The 24,120-nt window shown below is 43.7% G+C and overlaps 1 protein-coding gene across 5 annotated transcripts in view; it reads left to right on the plus strand.

The window, feature by feature from the left end:
* Positions 1-24,120, plus strand: part of LOC123775176 (chondroadherin) — a 277,038-nt gene that overhangs the window by 234,516 nt on the left and 18,402 nt on the right. For 2 of the 5 annotated variants that reach the window (XM_069319124.1, XM_069319127.1), the window contains exon 10: positions 15,908-16,027. The exons of the other annotated variants lie outside the window; for them this stretch is intronic. In XM_069319124.1, coding sequence (XP_069175225.1) covers positions 15,908-16,012 — 105 coding nt within the window. In that variant the 3' untranslated portion in view covers positions 16,013-16,027. Of the gene's footprint in view, positions 1-15,907; positions 16,028-24,120 lie in introns of those variants that run through there. 5 annotated transcript variants of the gene reach the window in all.

Below are 24,120 nucleotides of genomic sequence, written 5' to 3' on the forward strand. Positions count from 1 at the left end.
CTCTTCTGAGCTTTAGGGTACTTACTTTTATCTGCCCATTTATCAAAATTTTTCTCACCCCAGACTCTTCTGGGTCTTTCGTAATTTCTTCCTCCCCAGACTCCATTGGATCTGCCATTGCTGCGTCTCGCCTCGCTTCTCACTCTGTTCTCCCTTAAGCTCTTATATGCTTCAGTAATAATATCCGCCCTATCTGCGGCGTCTTTCACCTCCATTATCCCTGCTTCTTGGATCTTGAACTTTGTTTCGGGATGCATCATCTCCAAGAACTTCTCCATGACCATCAGTTGCTTCAGGTCAGCATAAGATCCAACTCCAGCAGCCTCAATCCACTTCTGGAATCGTCTTTCCAGATCTCTTGCTGTCTCAGCAAACGTACATGCTCCAACTTTCACCATCTCTCTGAAGCGCTTCCTATAAGCTTCTGGGGTTAACTGAAACGAGCGCAAAATGCTGCTCTTTACCGTGGCATAATCCTGGCACTCTTCCAGTGACAATTGGGTGTATGCCTCCCTGGCTGCACCGGTCAATCTTAACTGGACCAGCTGGGCCCATTCCTCCTGTGGCCACTCCTTGATGCTGGCTACTTTTTCAAAGTGCTCGAAAAAGCTCTCTGCCTCTTCGGGAACAAACAAGGGAATGTCCTTCTCCCTAACCCTAACATCTGGTGGGTGTGATACCTGGGTGGTGCTCTCTGGCAACCCATGTTCAATCCTTTGTTCAGCCAAGGTTCTATTCGCTTCTATCTGCATTTGTTTTGTTCTCTCTTTTTCTTTTTCCACCTCTAGCCTTGCTTTCTCTTTTTCTATTTCCAGTCTGGTTTTCTCTTTCTCCTTCTCGGCTTCATTTTTCATCTGGAGTTCCAATCTCATCTTTTCCAGCTGGAACTGTCTCTCCTTGTCCTCACGCTGCATCTGGAGCTCTAACTGGAATCTCTCCAAGCTCCTATTCCGGCTACTCCTACTACTGCGGCTACTCTTGCTGCTCCTACTCGATCCCTGGGATCTCACTTCATCCTGCCCATCATCCTCCTTTCCACTTTCAGCTCCTTTTTGGGCTCCTTGCTCTGCCGCTTCACTTTTGGCTCTTAACTGCCTCAGGATCTCATCCTTCATCCCAGCTACTTTAGATGCTTTCAACCTGATGCCACATTCTTCTGCTATTTGTTTCAATTGATCCCTCGTGCAACCTTCCAAGTCCTCGGGCTTGCCTGACTCCACAAACGTTTGCACCTCATCCATCTTTGTCCTGTGAGTCTTCCCAAGAGAGAGAATATACACCTGCGGTCACACAGTTTATTTCAGCAAGTGTGTACAAATCCACTCTTGGACAGGGTGTGGGTGTGTCAGTTCACTCTCCCGGACAGGCCCCCAATTTATTATAGACTGTGGGTTGGTTGGTGTAGTCGTCGTTGATCCTCCTCTACGGACAACCCAACCCACAACTCGGTAGAGTGCTTATACTAGGAGATCACCCTTGGCGCTTCTGGCTCTTGGAGAGGGGCTCAACGTCACGCGTTCAGGGGATGCGGCTCCAACACTTAGCCTTGTCGTCACGTGCACACACCCACTCGAGCCGCTGTGACTCCCCACTCTCTCCTTATGAGATATGATCTCCTCAATCCCCCTATGACTTACTAGTATTACCTCCTACCCTGTCCACAGCAGTGGTTCATGGTTCTTTCTCTCTCTCTCTCTCCTTCTTTACTACCTCCTGGGAAGCCTCACTAGGACAAGGGCAAACACCAGCAAATTGTGACACATTTACTGAACAAAGCACATACACGATACATACACACATATAATAATAATGAATCCTATACTCTATAATATCACAATCAGGTTGCACTCCAATACCATCAGAACTCTATTATCAGCTTATCAAGTGGTATCCTATCTCCTGGTTCACCACCTGATACTATTAACCTCCTCAAGTTGGTCCAGCCTACACACTGTTGCACTATCAGCAAGATAACATATATATATAGAAAACCAGCATTTGAATGCAATAACATATACCAGTATAAATGTTCATTGATACTTCAATATAAAAAACGCCTTGACATAAGGATGCCAACAGTCACTCACCTCTCACTGCGTCTTGCACGCTACTGACAACCAAACACTATCAACTCCCTATAAGTAATCCACCAGAACTTCCCCTTCCACCTCTGGAAGTTCACAATCCTAATATCCTTAGGTTCTTCCGGGCTTCACTACCAGGATCCTCTGCAGCTCCTCCAGGCTGCTATCATGAAGTTTCCTTGTGCAACTACGGTGCTTCACCCTTCTGTTAGGTTCTTCCACAGCTCTCTTGGCTGCTACACCACCTCTACAGAAGCGCGTGACACTCCTCTTCACTGCTGCTTCTCCTCACAGCTCGAGGTCCTCTGCTCCACTACCTTGGAGTCTCATCAGCTACATCATCTGCTGGCTTCGAAGTTCTCAGCAACTTCTTCCCCAAAGACAAACCTGCAACCCATCGACGTTCCAATAAAATGTTCCCCTTTAACACATAAACAAAAATAACCACACAATATGCTTGCCTCAAACCTCTATCTGTCCTCTACATACAGTGAGAGTGGACTCCCCCGTTTTGGGCGGGTCCATACTCCACCTCGCCTGGCGGCGTCCTCACTCGCTGGGAGGGTCTTCCTCCATCCGGAGCCAGGCTCCCTCAGTCGTCCGCCAGCGCTCAGAGAGGACGGACGTCGCTCCGTGTTCCTCCCTCTCCACTCTCTTATTTCAGGCTTTCTGCCTTATTAAAACATGTCTAACCTATAAATAAACATCGCTACTGTCGCTGGGCACACGACCAACTACAATGCAATCACTATGAACTGGCGTATATCGTGCTTACCACAGAACGTCTGGTCGAGGGCGCTTCTTCCTCTGACGAGGCTTGGTCAGGGCGCTCCCACGGCCCACAATAATGCTTCTGGGCGATTTAATATCTGCTCGTCGACCCGGACTTGAGACCACAACGTTCCCAGCTCGATTCCACAGCTGGTACGTCTGCACACTTCTCTTCTCTTAGAGATATATCACTAGGGGTTCCCTTCTGACGGGAGCTCAACGAAGCGCGGCTTCCCCCTGCGATGTCTGGCACTCAAGTGAGGTCAAGGTCCTCCGGAAGCGAGCCTCACGCCTCCAGCAAAATGTCCACATCTCCTAGCCCGTCATTTATCTATTTTCTTCTGCATTGTCCATAATCTCAAACTGTTACACATATCCAACCAACTATTTTACATATGCGTTATCACCTCAATACTTGCTAGACCTTCTAGTTAGGTCAGGCTTGCTGAATAACTCTCAAGAAGGGAGACTCGTTTCTCCTGCAGGCTGAGATCATAACACAGGGGAACGGGAAGTGCCTTGTTATCCAACTACCACCACACACAGATCACTGCCAGGGGAACGGGAAGTGCCTTGTTATCCAACTACCACCACACACAGATCAGTGCCAGGGGAACGGGAAGTGCCTTGTTATCCAACTACCACCACACACAGATCAGTGCCAGGGGAACGGGAAGTGCCTTGTTATCCAACTACCACCACACACAGATCAGTGCCAGGGGAACGGGAAGTGCCTTGTTATCCAACTACCACCACACACAGATCACTGCCAGGGGAACGGGAAGTGCCTTGTTATCCAACTACCACCACACACAGATCAGTGCCAGGGGAACGGGAAGTGCCTTGTTATCCAACTACCACCACACACAGATCAGTGCCAGGGGAACGGGAAGTGCCTTGTTATCCAACTACCACCACACACAGATCAGTGCCAGGGGAACGGGAAGTGCCTTGTTATCCAACTACCACCACACACAGATCACTGCCAGGGGAACGGGAAGTGCCTTGTTATCCAACTACCACCACACACAGATCACTGCCAGGGGAACGGGAAGTGCCTTGTTATCCAACTACTACCACACACAGATCACTGCCAGGGGAACGGGAAGTGCCTTGTTATCCAACTACCACCACACACAGATCAGTGCCAGGGGAACGGGAAGTGCCTTGTTATCCAACTACCACCACACACAGATCACTGCCAGGGGAACGGGAAGTGCCTTGTTATCCAACTACCACCACACACAGATCACTGCCAGGGGAACGGGAAGTGCCTTGTTATCCAACTACTACCACACACAGATCAGTGCCAGGGGAACGGGAAGTGCCTTGTTATCCAACTACCACCACACACAGATCACTGCCAGGGGAACGGAAAGTGCCTTGTTATCCAACTACCACCATACACAGATCAGTGCCAGGGGAACGGGAAGTGCCTTGTTATCCAACTACCACCACACACAGATCAGTGCCAGGGGAACGGGAAGTGCCTTGTTATCCAACTACTACCACACACAGATCAGTGCCAGGGGAACGGGAAGTGCCTTGTTATCCAACTACCACCACACACAGATCAGTGCCAGGGGAACGGGAAGTGCCTTGTTATCCAACTACCACCACACACAGATCAGTGCCAGGGGAACGGGAAGTGCCTTGTTATCCAACTACCACCACACACAGATCAGTGCCAGGGGAACGGGAAGTGCCTTGTTATCCAACTACCACCACACACAGATCAGTGCCAGGGGAACGGGAAGTGCCTTGTTATCCAACTACCACCACACAGATCAGTGCCAGGGGAACGGGAAGTGCCTTGTTATCCAACTACCACCACACACAGATCAGTGCCAGGGGAACGGGAAGTGCCTTGTTATCCAACTACCACCACACACAGATCAGTGCCAGGGGAACGGGAAGTGCCTTGTTATCCAACTACCACCACACAGATCAGTGCCAGGGGAACGGGAAGTGCCTTGTTATCCAACTACCACCACACAGATCAGTGCCAGGGGAACGGGAAGTGCCTTGTTATCCAACTACCACCACACACAGATCACTGCCAGGGGAACGGGAAGTGCCTTGTTATCCAACTACCACCACACACAGATCACTGCCAGGGGAACGGGAAGTGCCTTGTTATCCAACTACCACCACACACAGATCAGTGCCAGGGGAACGGGAAGTGCCTTGTTATCCAACTACCACCACACACAGATCACTGCCAGGGGAACGGGAAGTGCCTTGTTATCCAACTACCACCACACACAGATCACTGCCAGGGGAACGGGAAGTGCCTTGTTATCCAACTACCACCACACACAGGCCGAAAGGTGCCAGAGGTGCCGGAGGAGCTTAACTTGTACGTTCACTAGCTGTCCATTAGTGAACGTCTGTGTGTATTACTCACATATATATTTATGGTTGTAGTGGAACACTTAAACTCTGCTCCTGGAGATCAGAACTCCAAGAATTGAATTGAAGAATTGAATTCCTCAATTCAATTCTTAGTATTCTTGGACTAATTGAAGAATGTATGAATGAGTAATGATAGTTTTCCAAGCAGTCCCACCGCAATCTCCTGATTAGATAGTCCGATTTGTAACTATATGCACCACAGTACAAACATTGACGTACTAAGCAATTAGATAGTAGAACTTTGTACTATTCGCTTTATGGAGTCCGAAAAAATGAAACTAAATAATAAACTTAAATATTCCTATTCCTAGTATAGTACACATATCTACTATATTAGGCCTCAGATAGCATGTATTAGGCCTAAGGAAGGTTAAGGTTAGATTAGTTTGTCTTTGCAACATAAAAAAATCGTTTTTCGATTTGTCCAAATTCAATAGTACCGATTTCTACTTTCTAAATGCGTTGTAGGTGGGCATATGTACTCTGGTCCTCATTATAAGTACTACAACGCCAGGAGGATGGGCTGGGTACTCTCAGATACCACAAGTGTGAGAGCGTACCTCATCACAGTGCAACCCGCCCTCTTAAAAATAACGTCACTTTTGGCTGGTATGCGCGATATGGCCAAATTTGGACGTAATTTGAAATGAAATCGACTCACAAAAGTGACGTTTTGTTCCGTTTTCTGTTTGAGTCGTCCGGCGTACGCGCAGAGGTTATAAGAGGACACTTTAAATCAACGTTTTTCATAACGTTTTGAAACTTTATGAGAATGTCCTGCCCACCTAACCTATCAGAGGACCCTTAACTTACTGTTGTTGAAAAAAAAATCCCAAATTTATTTTCATTTTTTTTTCATATTCAAATTACGTCCAAATTCGGCCATACGGGCAAACGGCCAAAAGCGACGTTCTTTTTAAGAGGACAGGTTGCACAGTGAGTTATATAACACTGTGTATAAATATATCTACAGATAGTTACCAAAGAAGAAAATATATCAAGTGAGCGAAAGTAGATCTTAGGTCTGGGGAAGCCAAGTAGATAGTAGCTTAGGTTACTAATCTTAGATTAGATTACTAATCTACTCACTTAGATTAGTGAGTATTGCATATGTTATGGCGACTCTAGGAATCGTAAAGCATAGGAAATGGCAACTTTCGGGCCCAAGATTCATCAAGGATTTACACTTACCAAACCTGTACAACGTTCACCAATCATTGCCACTATTTTACATTTATTAAACAGTTTACGAACTTAGAAACATCACAACCCCAAGTTGTTATTCATAAAGAAACATCCTCGTAGTGCTTCCGAGCTCGTAAACTGTTCGTTAAATGTAAACAAAGCCGCCATGATTGAGGAAAGATGCACAGGTTTCGCCAGCAGATGTATAAATTCTTGATGAAACCTGACCTAGGAAGCTTATGGTAATCCTTAAACCTTTGTGGTTTAAGAGCACTTAAGAGCTCCTTGTACTTACGAGGACCAGATCATGTCACGTTATGACTCTCTGGTCCAGCTCAACCACTTGGCCTGGACGGTAGAGCGACGGTCTTGCTTCATGCAGGTCGGCGTTCAATCCCCGACCGTCCAAAGGAATTGGGCACCATTCCTTTCCCCCCGTCCCATCTCACATCCTTATCCTGGCCCCCTTCCAAATGCTACATAGTCGTAATAGCTTGGCGCTTTCCCCGGTAATTTCTCTTTCTTGCCCTCTGGTAGTTTTGGACCCAGATTATGGCCACATTTTAACCCTTGGTAGTTTGATGAGTAGATGATGGCAAGTCTCCCCCCCCCCCCTTGTAGTGTTGAAGATTTAGAATGTAAAATTTGAACCCCTGGTAGCTAGGAAACCAAGATTTTGATGGTGGCAAATTGTGACTCAAGTTTTGAAGAAAATGTTAGGTTTTTTGTTAATCTATAGACTAAATCATGTTATTTTTGGGTCCATGACAATTTTTGAGTTCAGGACAACCTTTCCGATCATTGATATTGTTAAGGCAGTTTAAAATAAATGGATTATGCTAATGATGCTTCAGTGGTGTTGACATTTGAAGCTTAGAAACTTAATTTAGTTTTTCAGCATTACCTATGGCAAGGCTTACACCATTGGTGTCTTCAAAGTTAGAGTTATGGCAACTCTCAGTACTGTTTTAAAGCCTGGGTTAGAACAATTCTTTAAGCTTGGATTAAGGCAATTTTTAAAAGCTTAGATTAAGTCAATTCTTAAAAGCTTAGATTAAGTCAATTCTTAAAAGCTTAGATTAAGTCAATTCTTAAAAGCTTGGATTAAGTCAATTCTTAAAAGCTTAGATTAAGTCAATTCAATTCTTAAAAGCTTAGATTAAGTCAATTCTTAAAAGCTTAGATTAAGTCAATTCTTAAAAGCTTGGATTAAGTCAATTCTTAAAAGCTTGGATTAAGTCAATTCTTAAAAGCTTGGATTAAGTCAATTCAATTCCCAGGAGAACACACTAGGGGTTCACCCAGGAGAACACACTAGGGGTTCACCCAGGAGAACACACTAGAGGGTTCACCCAGGAGAGCACACTAGGGGGTTCACCCAGGAGAACACACTAGGGGGTTCACCCAGGAGAACACACTAGGGGGTTCACCCAGGAGAACACACTAGGGGTTCACCCAGGAGAACACACTAGGGGGTTCACCCAGGAGAACACACTAGGGGGTTCACCCAGGAGAACACACTAGAGGGTTCACCCAGGAGAGCACACTAGGGGGTTCACCCAGGAGAACACACTAGGGGGTTCACCCAGGAGAACACACTAGGGGGTTCACCCAGGAGAACACACTAGGGGGTTCACCCAGGAGAACACACTAGGGGGTTCACCCAGGAGAACACACTAGGGGGTCCACCCAGGAGAACACACTAGGGGGTTCACCCAGGAGAACACACTAGGGGTTCACCCAGGAGAACACACTAGGGGGTTCACCCAGGAGAACACACTAGGGGGTTCACCTAGGAGAACACACTAGGGGTTCACCCAGGAGAACACACTAGGGGGTTCACCCAGGAGAACACACTAGGGGGTTCACCCAGGAGAACACACTAGGGGGTTCACCCAGGAGAACACACTAGGGGTTCACCCAGGAGAACACACTAGGGGTTCACCCAGGAGAACACACTAGGGGGTTCACCCAGGAGAACACACTAGAGGGTTCACCCAGGAGAACACACTAGGGTGTTCACCCAGGAGAACACACTAGGGGTTCACCCAGGAGAACACACTAGGGGTTCACCCAGGAGAACACACTAGGGGGTTCACCCAGGAGAACACACCAGGGGGTTCACCCAGGAGAACACACTAGGGGTTCACCCAGGAGAACACACTAGGTGGTTCACCCAGGAGAACACACTAGGGGGTTCACCCAGGAGAACACACTAGAGGGTTCACCCAGGAGAACACACTCCTATGGAGACTCCAGAGCCTAAAAGTGTTCTCTGACTATATGTTTTACCGAAATGTGTTCTGCTTTCATTCACGCTAACGACAGGCGTTCTGCTTTCATTCACGCTAACGACAGGCGTTCTGCTTTCATTCACGCTAACGACAGGCGTTCTGCTTTCATTCACGCTAACGACAGGCGTTCTGCTTTCATTCACGCTAACGACAGGCGTTCTGCTTTCATTCACGCTAACGACAGGCGTTCTGCTTTCATTCACGCTAACGACAGGCGTTCTGCTTTCATTCACGCTAACGACAGGCGTTCTGCTTTCATTCACGCTAACGACAGGCGTTCTGCTTTCATTCACGCTAACGACAGGCGTTCTGCTTTCATTCACGCTAACGACAGGCGTTCTGCTTTCATTTCGGTTAAGGAAAAGTGTTCTTCATTTGCCTTAACGAAAAGTTATTTGTTTTAAATTTCATTTAACATAGGATTTAACATTGAATTTAACATTTATGTTGTTAGATGATTGATAAAGATTAAGCCACCCAAGAGGTGGCACGGGCATGAATAGCCCGTAAGTGTTGTTAGAAAGAACTGATATAATATATATGCCAACGGCCCAGGGCTATTGGTTATAAATATGAATATAAAAACATATTTTTGTTGTGAAATAATATCATTTTATAGCATAATTGGGTCCGTCTAATTACCCAAAGCCAAACCATTGTCGCTCGGATCGTCGACTTCCTGTGGCGTCACTTGCCACTTTGTTTCGTCTAATTTCGTTATAAAATGATATTATTTCAGCATAAAAATATGTTTGTTCATGTTCTACATTCAGCACCAACATTATAGTGAGTAAATATGTCATAGTTGTTTATTACTTACGTAATGGTAGCAAGCTTTGGGTAGCTTTTGGTAGCTTTCGGGAGCTATTGGTAGCTTTAAGTAACTTTCGGTAGATTAGCATACATTTGGGTAGCTTTGGGTAGCTTTGAGTAGCTTTGAATAGATTTGGGTATCTTTGAGTTGCTTTGGATAGCTTTGGGTAGCTTTGAGAAATAACTTTGGGTATGTTTGAATACCTTTGAGTAGCTTCGGGTAGCTTTGAGTAGCTTTTGGTAGCTTTGAATAGCTTTGACTAGCTTTGGGTAGCTTTGAGTAGCTTTGACTAGCTTTGGGTAGCTTTGAGTAGCTTTGACTAGCTTTGGGTAGCTTTGAGTAGCTTTCAGAAGCTTTGAATAGCTATGAGAAGCTTTGGGTAGCTTTATGTAGCTTTATGTACCTTTGAGTAGCTTTGAGCAGCTTTGAGCAGCTTTGAGTAGCTTTGGGTAGCTATGAGTATCTTTAGGTAGCTTCCAGTAGCTTTGGGTACCTTTGAGTAGCTTTGGGTTGCTTTGAGTAGCTATGAGTAGCTATGAGTAGCTTTGAGTAGCTTTGAGTAACTTTCAGTAGCTTTGAGCAGCTTTGAGTAGCTTTGTGAAGCTTTGGGTAGCTTTGAGTAGATTTGGGTAACTGTAATTAGCTTTGAGTAACTTTCAGTAGCTTTGGGTAGATTTTAGTAGCTTTGAGTAGCTTTGGGTAGCTTTGAGTAGCTTTGGGTAGCTTTGAATAGCTTTGAGTGGCTATGGATAGCTTTGAGTAACTTTGGGTAGCTTTAAGTATCTTGGGTAGCTTTGAGTAAGTTTGGGTAGCTTTGAGTAACTTTGGGTAGCTTTGAGCAACTTTGGGTAGCTTTTAGTAGCTTTAAGTAGCTTTGAGTAGCTTTGGGTAACATTGATTAGCTTTGAATAACTTTGGGTAGCTTTGGTTAAATTTTAGTAGCTTTGAGTAGATTTGAGTAGCTTAGAGTAGCTTTGGGTAGCTTTTAGTAGTTTTGAGTAGCTTTGGATAGCTTTGAGTAGCTATGGATAGCTTTGAGTAGCTTTTAGTAGATTTGGGTAGCTTTTAGTAGCTTTGAGTAGCTTTGGGTAGCTTTTAGTAGCTTTAAGTTGCTTTGGGTAGCTTTGAGTATCTGGGCAGCGTTTGGTAGCTTGTGGGGTCAAGCAATAGAGTTGCGCCATGTGGGGTCAAGCAATAGAACTGCGTCATGTGGGGTCAAGCAATAGAACTGCGTCATGTGGGGTCACGCAATAGAGCTGCGTCATGTTGTGTCACGCAATAGAGTTGCGTCATGTTGTGTCACGCAATAGAGCTGCGTCATGTTGGGTCAAGCAATAGAGCTGCGTCATGTTGGGTCACGCAATAGAGCTGCGTCATGTTGGGTCACGCAATAGAACTGCGTCATGTGGGGTCAAGCAATAGAGCTGCGTCATGTGGGGTCACGCAATAGAGCTGCGTCATGTTGAGTCACGCACTGGAGCTGGGACATGTGGGGTCAAGCAATAGAGCTGTGTCATGTCGGGTCACGCAATAGAGCTGGGACATGTTGGGTCACGCAATAGAGCTGGGACATGTGGGGTCAAGCAGAGCTGCGTCAATATTGGGTCAAGCAATAGAGCTGCGTTATGTGGGGTCAAGTAATAGAGCTGCTTCATGTGGAATCAAGCAATAGAGGTGGGACATTTGGGGTCAAGCAATAGAGGTGGGACATTTGGGGTCAAGCAATAGAGCTGGGACATTTGGGGTCAAGCAATAGAGCTGCATCATGTGGGGTCAAGCAATAGAGCTGCTTAATTTATATAATATCCCAGCCTTTTCTTACCAGCAGAGCTACACCACCCCCACCTCTTCCTTCTCTCTCTTTCCTCACAACATAATAGTCCTGTGGAAACACTGCATTTGTTATGTTTTTCGTCAGTTTCGTTTCTGTGAGTGCTATTATGTCTGGGTTTTCTTCTAGTACCCATTCTCCAAGTTCATTTGTTTTATTTGTAATCCCATCTATGTTAGTGTACATTGCCTTGAGGCTCACTTTCTTCTGTAGCTTCTCATGTTCCCTTCTCGGCGAGCGTTCAGCTGATGGAGGGAGCTGTTCCATGGGTGTGAGGATTTGTGAGGTGGATAACAGGGTCTCAGAGGATACTGGAGTGAGGAGTCGGGGGTCAAATGAACGGGGGACATGGAGGGTATAGGATGAAGGGGGAGGGAAAGGGGGGGTAAGGGGGACATGGTGGGGGTAGGGGAGGGGTAGCAGGGTGGGAATGAGGTGAGGGGGAAGGGAGAGTTGGGTGAGCATTTGATTGAGGGCAGGGAGGGTTCTATGTATGGGTGGTTTCTATGCAGAGGAGTGTGGTGGAGTTGCCCTCCCCTCTGGTGTTACCGGGTTGCTGGTTGTGGATTCCCCCCTCACCCTGGGGATGTTGTGATGGGAGTTGTGGTTTTCTCCTCTTGACCTGCGCTTCTTCCTTGCTTCTGCCGCCATGGCCCTCTCTTCCCTTGTCATGTGGTTGACGTCATGTTGGCATGTGTGTGGTTGTCCAGGTGTATGTGTGGTTGTCCAGGTGTGTGTTTGGTTGTCCAGGTGTGTGTGTGGTTGTCCAGATGTGTGTGTGTCGTTGTCTAGGTGTGTGTGGCAGCAAAATCACATTGAGCTTGCTAAATAATGGAGGTGATCTGTATTGGTTTGTATTGTATATATATATATATATATATATATATATATATATATATATATATATATATATATATATATATATATATATATATATATATTATATATATATATATATATATAATATATATATATATATATATATATATATATATATATATATATATATATATATATATATATATATATATATAGATATATATATAGAGATATATATATTTAGCTGTTCATTTTAATTATTTTAATGCATTACATTATTTAGCATGGTGTTGTATTCTTTCGTTGTGTCGTATTATTTTGTAATACGTTATGTAGCTTTATTTGTATACAGCAGTATTATGTTGTATAATTTATAATGTGTTGTATAGTTTCATAATACATTGTGGTGTATGATACGTTTTGTGTGGGTATTACGGTATGTTGTGATACATTCGATTCAACTACACGATCTATCGGATTTATTTATTTTTTAATTTAATGAACTATGTTATTTTGCAGCTGTATTGTGTTGCACTAACGTGTATTTGGTTTTTCTGTGTTGTATTTTGTGTTGCGATTTTTGGTCTTTGTATTGCACTTCCTACTGTATTTTATTATGTGTTGTATTTTTGTATTACGTTGAATATTTGCTTCTAATCTATTTTTATTGTGTTGTGTACTTGCTAATTTATTGCATAATGTAGTGTGTTGTGTATTTGCTAATTTATTTCATATTGTATTGTGTGCTTACTAATTTATTTCATATTGTATTGTGTGCTTGCTAATTTATTTCATATTGTATCGAGTGCTTACTAATTTATTTCATACTGTATTGTGTGCTTACTAATTTATTTCATACTGTATTGTGTGCTTACTAATTTATTTCATATTGTATTGTGTGCTTACTAATTTATCTCATACTGTATTGTGTGCTTACTAATTTATTTCATATTGTATTGTGTGCTTACTAATTTATTTCATATTGTATTGTGTGCTTGCTAATTTATTTCATATTGTATCGAGTGCTTACTAAATTATTTCATACTGTATTGTGTGCTTACTAATTTATTTCATACTGTATTGTGTGCTTACTAATTTATTTCATATTGTATTGTGTGCTTGCTAATTTATTTCATACTGTATTGAGTGCTTACTAATTTATTTCATATTGTATTGTGCTTTGTATTTGCTAATTTATTTCATATTGTATTGTGTGCTTGCTAGTTTATTTCATGTTGTATTGTGCGGCGTATTCGCTAGTTTATTGTACACTGTAGTGGTGTATTATAAAGTTGTGTAATAAGGCCTCCACAATAGCGTATATAGTGCTTCTGTGCACCGCGACTGCTTTGTGTACTCACCTAATTGTGCTTGCAGGGGTTGAGCTTTGGCTCTTTGGTCCATGGTCATAGTGTGGGGGTGGTCATAGATTGTCGTTGTGTTGCTGTGTATTGCAAAGTGTGTGTTGTACGCTGCTACATGTCGTGCAAGAGGGGGGGGAGGGGTGGCTTGGGATAGTAATTGAGTCGTGCACCGTGCAAGGGAGCCTCAGCATATTGATATTGCAGGGAGGGTGAGAAAGAAAGAGAGAGAGAGAGAGAGAGAGAGAGAGAGAGAGAGAGAGAGAGAGAGAGAGAGAGAGAGAGAGAGAGAGAGAGAGAGAGAGTTGGTCGTGCGGGGGATGATTGGGGGGTTCATATCGGGATGATAGGTATCATGACTTAATTGGATCAAGCACGGATGATATGGTCATGTGCACATTATTAGGTCATATGATGAGGGGGGGGGGGTTTTGGCTGGAATGATTGGGGGGGGGGATCATTCACAGGTCATTGTCATTTTGGGATGACAGAGCCATGCAGGGATGATAGTGATATTACATGATAGGGTCATGCTGGGATAATTGGGTCATTCAGGTATCATAGGGCACGCAAGGAATAATGCCATCATGAAAGAATGATAAAATCATTCAGGGGGTTATAGGATAAGAGGTATGATAGTAATTAAGCAGTAACCATAGGATTATACAAGTATGATAGGGCTCAATGAGGGATGATATAACTAAGCAGGGATGATACGAGCATGCGGGGATGATATAACCATGCGGGGATGATATAACCATGCGGGGATGATATAACCATGCGGGGATGATATAACCATGCGGGGATGATATAACCATGCGGGAATGATGCTGCCATTCAAGAGTTATATAATCAATAAATGAAAATAATATATAAGGCTGATATAATATATATTGGTGTGATTGGGTCATGCAGGGATGATGATAACATAATTATGATAGTCATGCAGGGATGATGATAACAATCAGTTAAGATAGTCATGCAGGGATGATGATAACAATCAGTTAAGATAGTCATGCAGGGATGATGATAACAATCAGTTAAGATAGTCATGCAGGGATGATGATAACAATCAGTTAAGATAGTCATGCAGGGATGATGATAACAATCAGTTAAGATAGTCATGCAGGGATGATGATAACATACAGTTAAGATAGTCATGCAGGAATGATGATAACAATCAGTTAAGATAGTCATGCAGGGATGATGATAACAATCAGTTAAGATAGTCATGCAGGGATGATGATAACAATCAGTTAAGATAGTCATGCAGGGATGATGATAACAATCAGTTAAGATAGTCATGCAGGGATGATGATAACAATCAGTTAAGATAGTCATGCAGGAATGATAATACAGTTAAGATAGTAAATGCAGATAAGATGATAACATGTTGTTAAGATAGTCACGCAGGGATGATGATAACACTGGATAGTCATGCAGGGATGATGATAACAATCAGGTAATATAGTCATCCAGTGACGGTGATAACATAGAGTTAAGATAGTCACGCAGGAGTGATGTTAACATACAGTTATGATAGTCTTGCAGGGATGTTAATTCTATACAGTTAAGATAGTCATGTAGGGATGATTAGGCATGCGCGGATGATGGTAACAAACCGTTAAGATAGTCATGTAGAGATGATAACATACAGTTAAGATAGTCTTGCAGAGATGATGATAACATACAGTTAAGATAGTCATGCAGGGATGATGATAACATTGAGATAAGATAGAATTATGTAGGGATGATAGTAACAGGAAATTATGATACGTGCTGCAAGATAAGTGTGGAGGAGGGTGGATGTTTGAGATTGAGAGAGAGAGAGAGAGAGAGAGAGAGAGAGAGAGAGAGAGAGAGAGAGAGAGAGAGAGAGAGAGAGAGAGAGAGAGAGAGAGAGAGAGAGAGAGAGGAGAGAGGGAGAGAGCAACAGGATCTACTGCACCACAAATTACTGGTGGCCAGGTAAGAATTACCTCGCTACACCTGTTCAAATACCTGTCACAGGACACACTAGCTATCCCACATGTTCTCTACACAGATGCCTCAAGTTGATCACTGCTACTGTAGAAGCTGAGTCTACCACACATACATATATCCCTCTCTTCAGCCCAAAATATATAAGCAACAAGTATGTCTATAGCTTCGCCAGTCGGCTAGTGCAAAACACTTGTCTCGAAAAAAAAAAATTACTGGAGAAAATCATATCCTCTTTGTCAGCCGCATTCGTTATACAAGATCCAAAAGTTAAGTGTGTAGGTCAAAAAAAAACAAAAAAATTGTACCCACATTTTATGAGTCGGGAGACAAAGCTAAGTATTTTTGTTTAGGTGGCGTCTGTGAGTCAGGCAACTCCTCAGATTGTGACAACAAGTGCAGAAAACCAGACGTCCGGGTACACAATAGTCGTCCACACAACAGTGAGTGTTCCATAGTTATAGTCATAGTGATAGTGGTATGTAGCGCAGTGGAATGACTTTTTTCAAGTGCAACACGTCAGATATCATTTTTTTTTTTTGGTCATAATAAATCTAGTTCAATTAATGCATTCACATACATACTTCCACGCATATCTACACCTACGCACGTACACACACACACACATACACACACACACACACACACACACACACACACACACACACACACACACACACACACACACACACACACACACGACTACGTGGACGGGTGAGATTGGCGAGCACCGGCACCAGCCAATATGGTGCCACCTGGGTAGTTACACACACGCACGCACGCACACACACACACACACACACACACACACACACACACACACACACACACACACACACACACACACACACACACACACACTGTAAGACCCCTAATCTGAGAACGTCGCAGATATCTGGCTATCTCTAAAGCCTTCATGAGAAGCTCACTCCATAGATAGCGTTGCGATTAACTGTAAAGATGAAGGTTATTAGCGCGCAGTTATGTCGGGTGACCCTTCACACCACTCTTCAGTCATAATAAAATGCATTTGTTCTCGTTCACTGAAAGGATATTCATTTTCTCCATGTGAAGATGCAGCAAAACATTATATATATAGTTTGATACGAGAGGGAAAACAAATAAAAACTCAAATTTGTTGACGATATGGGATATCCATTTTGGGGTTGTTTATCAAACATGTTTATGGCGACAACCCATCTTCCTCCTGCAAATCACAACTCATTCCCCCCCTCTCCCTCCCCTCCCACCCTTTCACCCTCCCCATCCCATCATCACCCTGTTCCCTAGACGGGCCGGTTAAGATAGCTTAAAACCCCAACAAATATTCCCCGCTCCTTTCATGAGCCATCGCGTCGTAGGCGCCGCCATATTCCTGCTGTACTCACGTTCTTCAGGGGGAGGGGCGGAGGCACCAGGGGGGCCAGTAACGACGATCATGTGAGGAGTTCAAGACATTGTTATCTGTTAGAACAACACCTCTCAAAGTCTTTCATACCTCTCATTGTCAGCATTTGGGCGAGCTGTCCGCTCACGAAACATGGGGGTGTTCAACTGCACCTTCTTCACTCTCTCCTTCATCTAATTCATTCCACTAAATTATAATCACAAATTTAAAAATATACAGTATATATATATATATATATATATATATATATATATATATATATATATATATATATATATATATATATATATATATATATATATATAGTGACATACATATAATTTCACTCTTCAGCAAATTATTTCTTGCCTTTTCATTATTTTAAATCGAATTACAAAATCAATTAAAATAGGTCAAAACAATCTCTTTTATATAAATGCTATCATTTTGAATTCATTTCGATGCCTGTATGAAAGAAAAAAAAAATGATATATATTGCCATCATCTTGGCTTTGAAACCGCAACCTGTGAGTGTGATTCTCCCAGATTATGGGTCTTATACTAGCTAAGTAGTTTGTAGAGAGTCGTTACCAGACGATTACTACCACAGTGCCTTGCTCCTAGATTACTGCTATATCTTACTTTTAAGATTGAATGTTTACCCCCCACCCTCACTGTCACTTATAGTGCCATAATTAATATATTTAGTTTGGACGCTCGGGAACAACCAACACCTCCCCCATCCACTCCCACCTCTCCATCTATCCCTGCCCCTCATCCCCATCCCTCCCTTATTCCTCTCCCTCCCTAGCATGAGAGAAAACTCTAGATTGCAATGCTGAGCGAACACGGATAGTCATTTAGATAGAGGAGTCAAAGTTACCCCCCACCCCAACCGTCTTTAAATAATAAGTCAACAACACCTTCTACTTAAATTTGTTATTTACATTATTACCTCCACGTCATTTCATGACGTGGAGCCCGTCATGAAATGACGTGGGCTCCGTAGTGACGTCATAACTTTTCATGATGTTAGAGAAACAAAAATTTATTTAAGTTTGAAGAGATCAGTCATTCCTGTCTAACTGTTGCTTTAATCATTATGTATTATCAGTATATATATATATATATATATATATATATATATATATATATATATATATATATATATATATATATATATATATATATATATATATATATATATATATATGTCGTACCTAATAGCCAGAACGCACTTCTCAGCCTACTATTCAAGGCCCGATTTGCCTAATAAGCCAAGTTTTCATGAATTAATGTTTTTTCGTCTACCTAACCTACCTAACCTAACCTAACCTAGCTTTTTTTGGCTACCTAACCTAACCTTACCTATAAATATAGGTTAGGTTAGGTTAGGTAGGGTTGGTTAGGTTCGGTCATATATCTACGGTAATTTTAACTCCAATAAAAAAAATTGACCTCATACATAGAGAAAAGGGTTGCTTTATCATTTCATAAGAAAAAAATTATAGTAAATATATTAATTCAGGAAAACTTGGCTTATTAGGCAAATCGGGCCTTGAATAGTAGGCTGAGAAGTGAGTTCTGGCTACTAGGTACGACATATATATATATATATATATATATATATATATATATATATATATATGTCGTACCTAGTAGCCAGAACTCACTTCTCGGCCTACTATTCAAGGCCCGATTTGCCTAATAAGCAAAGTTTTCCTGAATTAATATATTTACTATAATTTTTTTCTTATGAAATGATAAAGCAACCCTTTTCTCTATGTATGAGGTCAATTTTTTTTATTGGAGTTAAAATTAACGTAGATATATGACCGAACCTAACCAACCCTACCTAACCTAACCTAACCTATCTTTATAAGTAAGGTTAGGTTAGGTAGCCAAAAAAAGCTAGGTTAGGTTAGGTTAGGTAGGTTAGGTAGACGAAAAAACATTAATTCATGAAAACTTGGCTTATTAGGCAAATTGGGCCTTGAATAGTAGGCTGAGAAGTGAGTTCTGGCTATTAGGTACGACATATATATATATATATATATATATATATATATATATATATATATATATATATATATATATGGCTGGAAGAAGGGGACCCTTAGCCTCGGAGGAAAGCACACATAACCTATTAGAAGGGATGTTTAGGTACCCTCCGAAAGTTTCTATATTTTTTCTCTTTCCACCCCCCTTCCTTTTGCGTTTTGTTGTGCTTTAGGGCATCTTATGTCTCCACCATTACGTCCGAAACTCCTCTACCACAGATCTGGAAGCGTATCCGCAAGATAGCGGGTAAGTTCGTTCCCGATGTTTCACCGGTCCTTCACCTCCATGGTACTCTTGTGGCGGACCCGTTGCAGGACGCGACCGAACTGGGTTCCCACTTTTCTTCTGTTAGCTCTGGTCTTCATCTTCCCCAATCTTTCCTTCTTCGTAAACCTGTCCTTGAATCTTGTCCTTTAGGTTTCTGCACTCGTCTTCGACTTCCCTATAACGATCCCTTCTCTCTCTCTCTCTCTTTACTGAGTCTGTATAATCGGATCTGGGAGTCGTCGTCAGTCCCTGAGGACTGGCTCGATGCCGTTGTCCTCCCTGTTCGCAAACCGGGGTCTTTGGGAACATCCCCTAAGGACTTTCGCCATATTGCCCTCACAAGTTGTGTCTGCAAACTCTTTGAACGTATGGTTAACGTTCGTCTGATGTGGTTCCTGGAACACCATCACCTCCTCTCCCCTTCTCAATTTGGTTTCCGCAAGTGCCGCAGCACGACAGATGTCCTGGTGAACTTGGAGGTCTATATTCGTACTGCTTTTGCTGCGAAGACCTCCGTTGTTGCCGTCCTTTTTGACCTGGAAAAGGCTTACGACACCACTTGGCGTTATCATATTCCTATCTCAACTTCATTCTTTTGGCCTTCGTGGTCGTCTCCCTCTCTTTCTCCGCAGCTTCCTCTCTCGTCGTTCCTTTCAGGTGAGGCTTGGTACTGCTCTCTTTCTCCCTCTTTTCAGCAATGCGAAGGTGTGCCCCAGGGTAGTGTTCTGAGCACTACTCTTTTTCTGGTTGCCCTCAATGGTCTTTCCTCTCTTCCTTCAGGCGTCTTCTCCGCTCTCTATGTCGATGATCTTGCCCTTTGCTGTCAGGGTAATGATTCGCCTCTCCTTCAACGCCGGCTTCAACTTGCGATTGATGCCGTGTCGTCTTGGGCCACCGATCATGGCTTCAAGTTCTCTACTTACTAAGACTTGTGCCATGACTTTTACTCGGAAACTGGTCGTTCTTCATCCCTCTTTGTCACTTTATGGTCATACCCTTGAGTACAAAGATTCCGCGAAGCTTTTGGGGTTATTCTTTGACACTCGTTTGTCTTGGTCTCCCCATATCTCTTACCTCCGTGTTGAGTGCTCTAAGGCCCTTACCCTCCTTCAGGTATTGTCCCATACTTCTTGGGGAGCTGATAGGCGCACTCTCCTTGCTTTACATTCCTCTCTTGTCCTGTCTAAACTCGATTATGGTTGCCCTGCCTACTCGTCTGCTTCTCCTTCTACTCTCCGCCGTCTTGATGCTTTGCACCATTCTGGGTTGCACCTCAGTTCTGGTGCCTTTCGTTCGACTCCCGTCCTCAGCTTGTATGTTGACATTGGCTTCCTATCTCTTGACCGCTGTGATCGCTACTGTCTTTGCTATCTTGTGCGGTCCTTGCAGCAAGGGCCTCCTTGCCTCTGTCCTTCCTCTCGCCTCTGTCGAGCTTCAACTTATACCCCTTCTGCGGCTCCTGTTCCTCTTCACCACCTCCTCCTTTCTGTCCAGTTATCTCGCTTACAGGATTCTCTTTCGGTTCGTATTTCTAGTATTTCTCCCTGTGTTGTTCCTTCTTTGCCCCCGTGGAGAGTCCCCCTTTCGCAGTTTTGTACATCCTTAACCCCTATCACTAAAGTTTTTACCTTTAAAGCATTAAAGCTTCTACAGTTCTGAAACGCCTTTTCCTTGAACACTTTTCTTCTCACTCCCGCTCTGGTTTCATCTTCACAGATGGGTCTAAGTCTGCGGATGGTGTTGGCTACTGTTGTTTTCCCTGATCACACTTATATGTGTCGCTTACCTCCGGAGACTAGCATCTTCACAGCGGAACTTTATGCTATTCTCTATGTTCTTCTTGTTCACAGTAAATTTAAGTCGGTTGAGTTTTGTTGGGTTCCCAGCCCTATTGGCGTCTCTTTAAATGAACGTGCAGATGCTGCCATCAGGGAAGCTGTCCGCGCTTGTCCCATCTCCCGTAAAGGTATTCGTTATTCCGACTTTTACCCGGTTATCCATTCCTCCATCCTTACCCGTTGGCAGGCTTGTTGGTCGTCTGTTACGTGTAACAAACTGCGTACTCTAAGGAGTTGTGTGTCCTCGTGGCCGTCCTCCTACCACCATAACCGGCGATGGGAAACGGCTCTGGCGAGGTTGCGTATTGGCCATACTCGCTTAACTCACGATCACTTAATAGAGAGCCGCCCTGCTCCTTATTGTCCAAATTGCATTGTCCCTCTTTCTGTCGTACATATCCTTGTTGAATGTCCTGACTTCCAGGACGAGCGTGTGCCTTGCTTTCCGACCGTCCCCCGCGGTCACTTGTCCCTTGATAGAATTCTTGGTGACTCGGATACTTTTGATATCGGTCGCCTTATGCGTTTTTGTTCTCGTATTGGCATCCTTGGTGATATTTAGCGCCCTCTGATTATCCCGCACATTTGATGGTGCTAGTAGCCTTCCCGATTTGGTGCTTTCTTTTGATAATTACTTACTTGTTGTGCTTTATTAGATATATAAAGGTGACAAGATGTACAGTAGTTAATACAATGAGTGCTTAAAGGTTATGTAATCTCTTGGAGTTCCTCCGCTTCCGGACAGGAACCGAGGACGCAGCAGGTGTTTCCCCTCTGGATCGCCAAACTGAGGCGCTGAAACAAGAAACTGGCAGCCCTTGGGTCTCTGGTGATGTCAATGAGCCTTGGAATTTAATTCTTTGAGAAATACCAAGGCACTTCTTCCCCAAAGGCCGAGTGTCTCAGACGCTATGGGAACAAAGGTGTATAGACCTTCCAATTTTCTGTATTTGACTGATTTTGCTATTGCTATTTGGTTGGCCGCCCACCTGCTTGATCAGCACCGAAGTGCATGTAGGTGTCAGCCAGGGTGGATACACATGTGTAGTCCCACACCAGCTGTCTGCCCCTTCTCCAGTGGTGTATTGTGATGCCATCTGGGCGAATAATAATTATCCGCCGAGGTCAGTCATTTCCTCCAACAATATATATTTTTAGTCCAAAGGCACAGAAAACATAGACTTAACATCACGTCACTGCTACGTCATCAGCCCTGTACTGTGACGTCATCAGCCCTGTACTGTGACGTCATCAGTGCGTTTTCCCCCCAATTGCAGTGACGTCATCGCACTCGACACCACGTCATCAAATACACATCAGTGCCATTATTACGTCATAGAATCCCCATTATCTCATTAACCTTTCAATAATGCCACTTCTCAGTTGCCATTTGCCATAATAGTTGAATCATCACGCCATTATGACGTCACAGTCATGACGTCATTAAACTCCACACAATGATGCCATTGGCTTTGCTCAATGACGGCATTGTTACGTCACAGCACTTGTGTCTGTTACTATAATTACACTTATTATACCATGACGTCATTTATATGGTATTATGGAATTCTCAATGTTGATATTTTCTCCCTAAAATAACGTTGCTGAAAACCCCCAGTAGTGACGTCAAAACCCCCAGTATGACGTCAAAACCCCCCAGTATGACGTCAAAAAACCCCAGTATGACGTCAAAACCCCCCCAGTATGACGTCAAAACCTTCCAATATGACGTCAAAAAACCAGTGTGACGTCAAAAACCCCAGTATGACGTCAAAAAACCTAGTATGACGTCAAAACCTCAGTATGACGTCAAAAAAACAGTATGACGTCAAAACCCCAGTATGACGTCAAAAACCCCAGTATGACGTCAAAACCCAAGTAGGCCGTCAAAAACCCCAGTATGACGTCAAACCCCCCCTGTATGATGTCAAAACCCCCAGTATGACGTCAAAACCCCAGTATGATGTCAACCCCCCCCCAGTATGACTTCAAAACCCCCAGTATGACGTCAAAACCCCAGTATGGCGTCAAAACCCCAGTATGACGTCAAAACCCCCAGTATGACGTCGAAACCCCAGTATGACGTCAAAACCCCAGTATGACGTCAAACCCCAGTATGACGTCAAAAACCCCAGTATAACGTTAAAAATCCCGTATGACGTCAAAACCCCAGTATGATGTCAAAAAATCCAGTATGACGTCAAAACCCCCAGTATGACGTCAAAACCCCCAGTATGACGTCAAAAACCCCAGTATGACGTCAAAAACCCCAGTATGACGTCAAAAACCCCAGTATGACGTCAAACCCCCCCTGTATGATGTCAAAACCCCCAGTATGACGTCAAAACCCCAGTATGATGTCAACCCCCCCCCCCCCAGTATGACTTCAAAACCCCCAGTATGACGTCAAAACCCCAGTATGGCGTCAAAACCCCAGTATGACGTCAAAACCCCCAGTATGACGTCGAAACCCCAGTATGACGTCAAAACCCCAGTATGACGTCAAACCCCAGTATGACGTCAAAAACCCCAGTATGACGTTAAAAATCCCGTATGACGTCAAAACCCCAGTATGATGTCAAAAAATCCAGTATGACGTCAAAACCCCCAGTATGACGTCAAAACCCCCAGTATGACGTCAAAAACCCCCGTATGACGTCAAAAAAATAGTAATCTCCCTTCCGCAAAATGACATTATTAATATAGAGTCACCCCTTGAACCTGACGTCACTCATACATCATGAACACTTCAAAATGACGTCAGTAATACGTCACGAATAGCCTGGACAGTACGTCACTGGAGCCCCAGGATGACGTCACTATTGTAGCATGACGTCACTAGCTGCACCATCTTGGGCTAAAGTAAGGAGAGGGCGGTGGTGGGGGGGGGGGGTAATGGAGGAGAGAGACACCTAGGTAGGTATACTAAGAGCGCGTGTCAGGCATCGACGCTTCAACACAACCTCTATCTTGTATAGGCTTTGAATGGCGGTTGTGGCTCTAGGGCTGGGTG

This window comes from Procambarus clarkii, chromosome 92, assembly GCF_040958095.1.
Source record: "Procambarus clarkii isolate CNS0578487 chromosome 92, FALCON_Pclarkii_2.0, whole genome shotgun sequence".
NCBI classification, from domain to species: domain Eukaryota; kingdom Metazoa; phylum Arthropoda; class Malacostraca; order Decapoda; family Cambaridae; genus Procambarus; species Procambarus clarkii.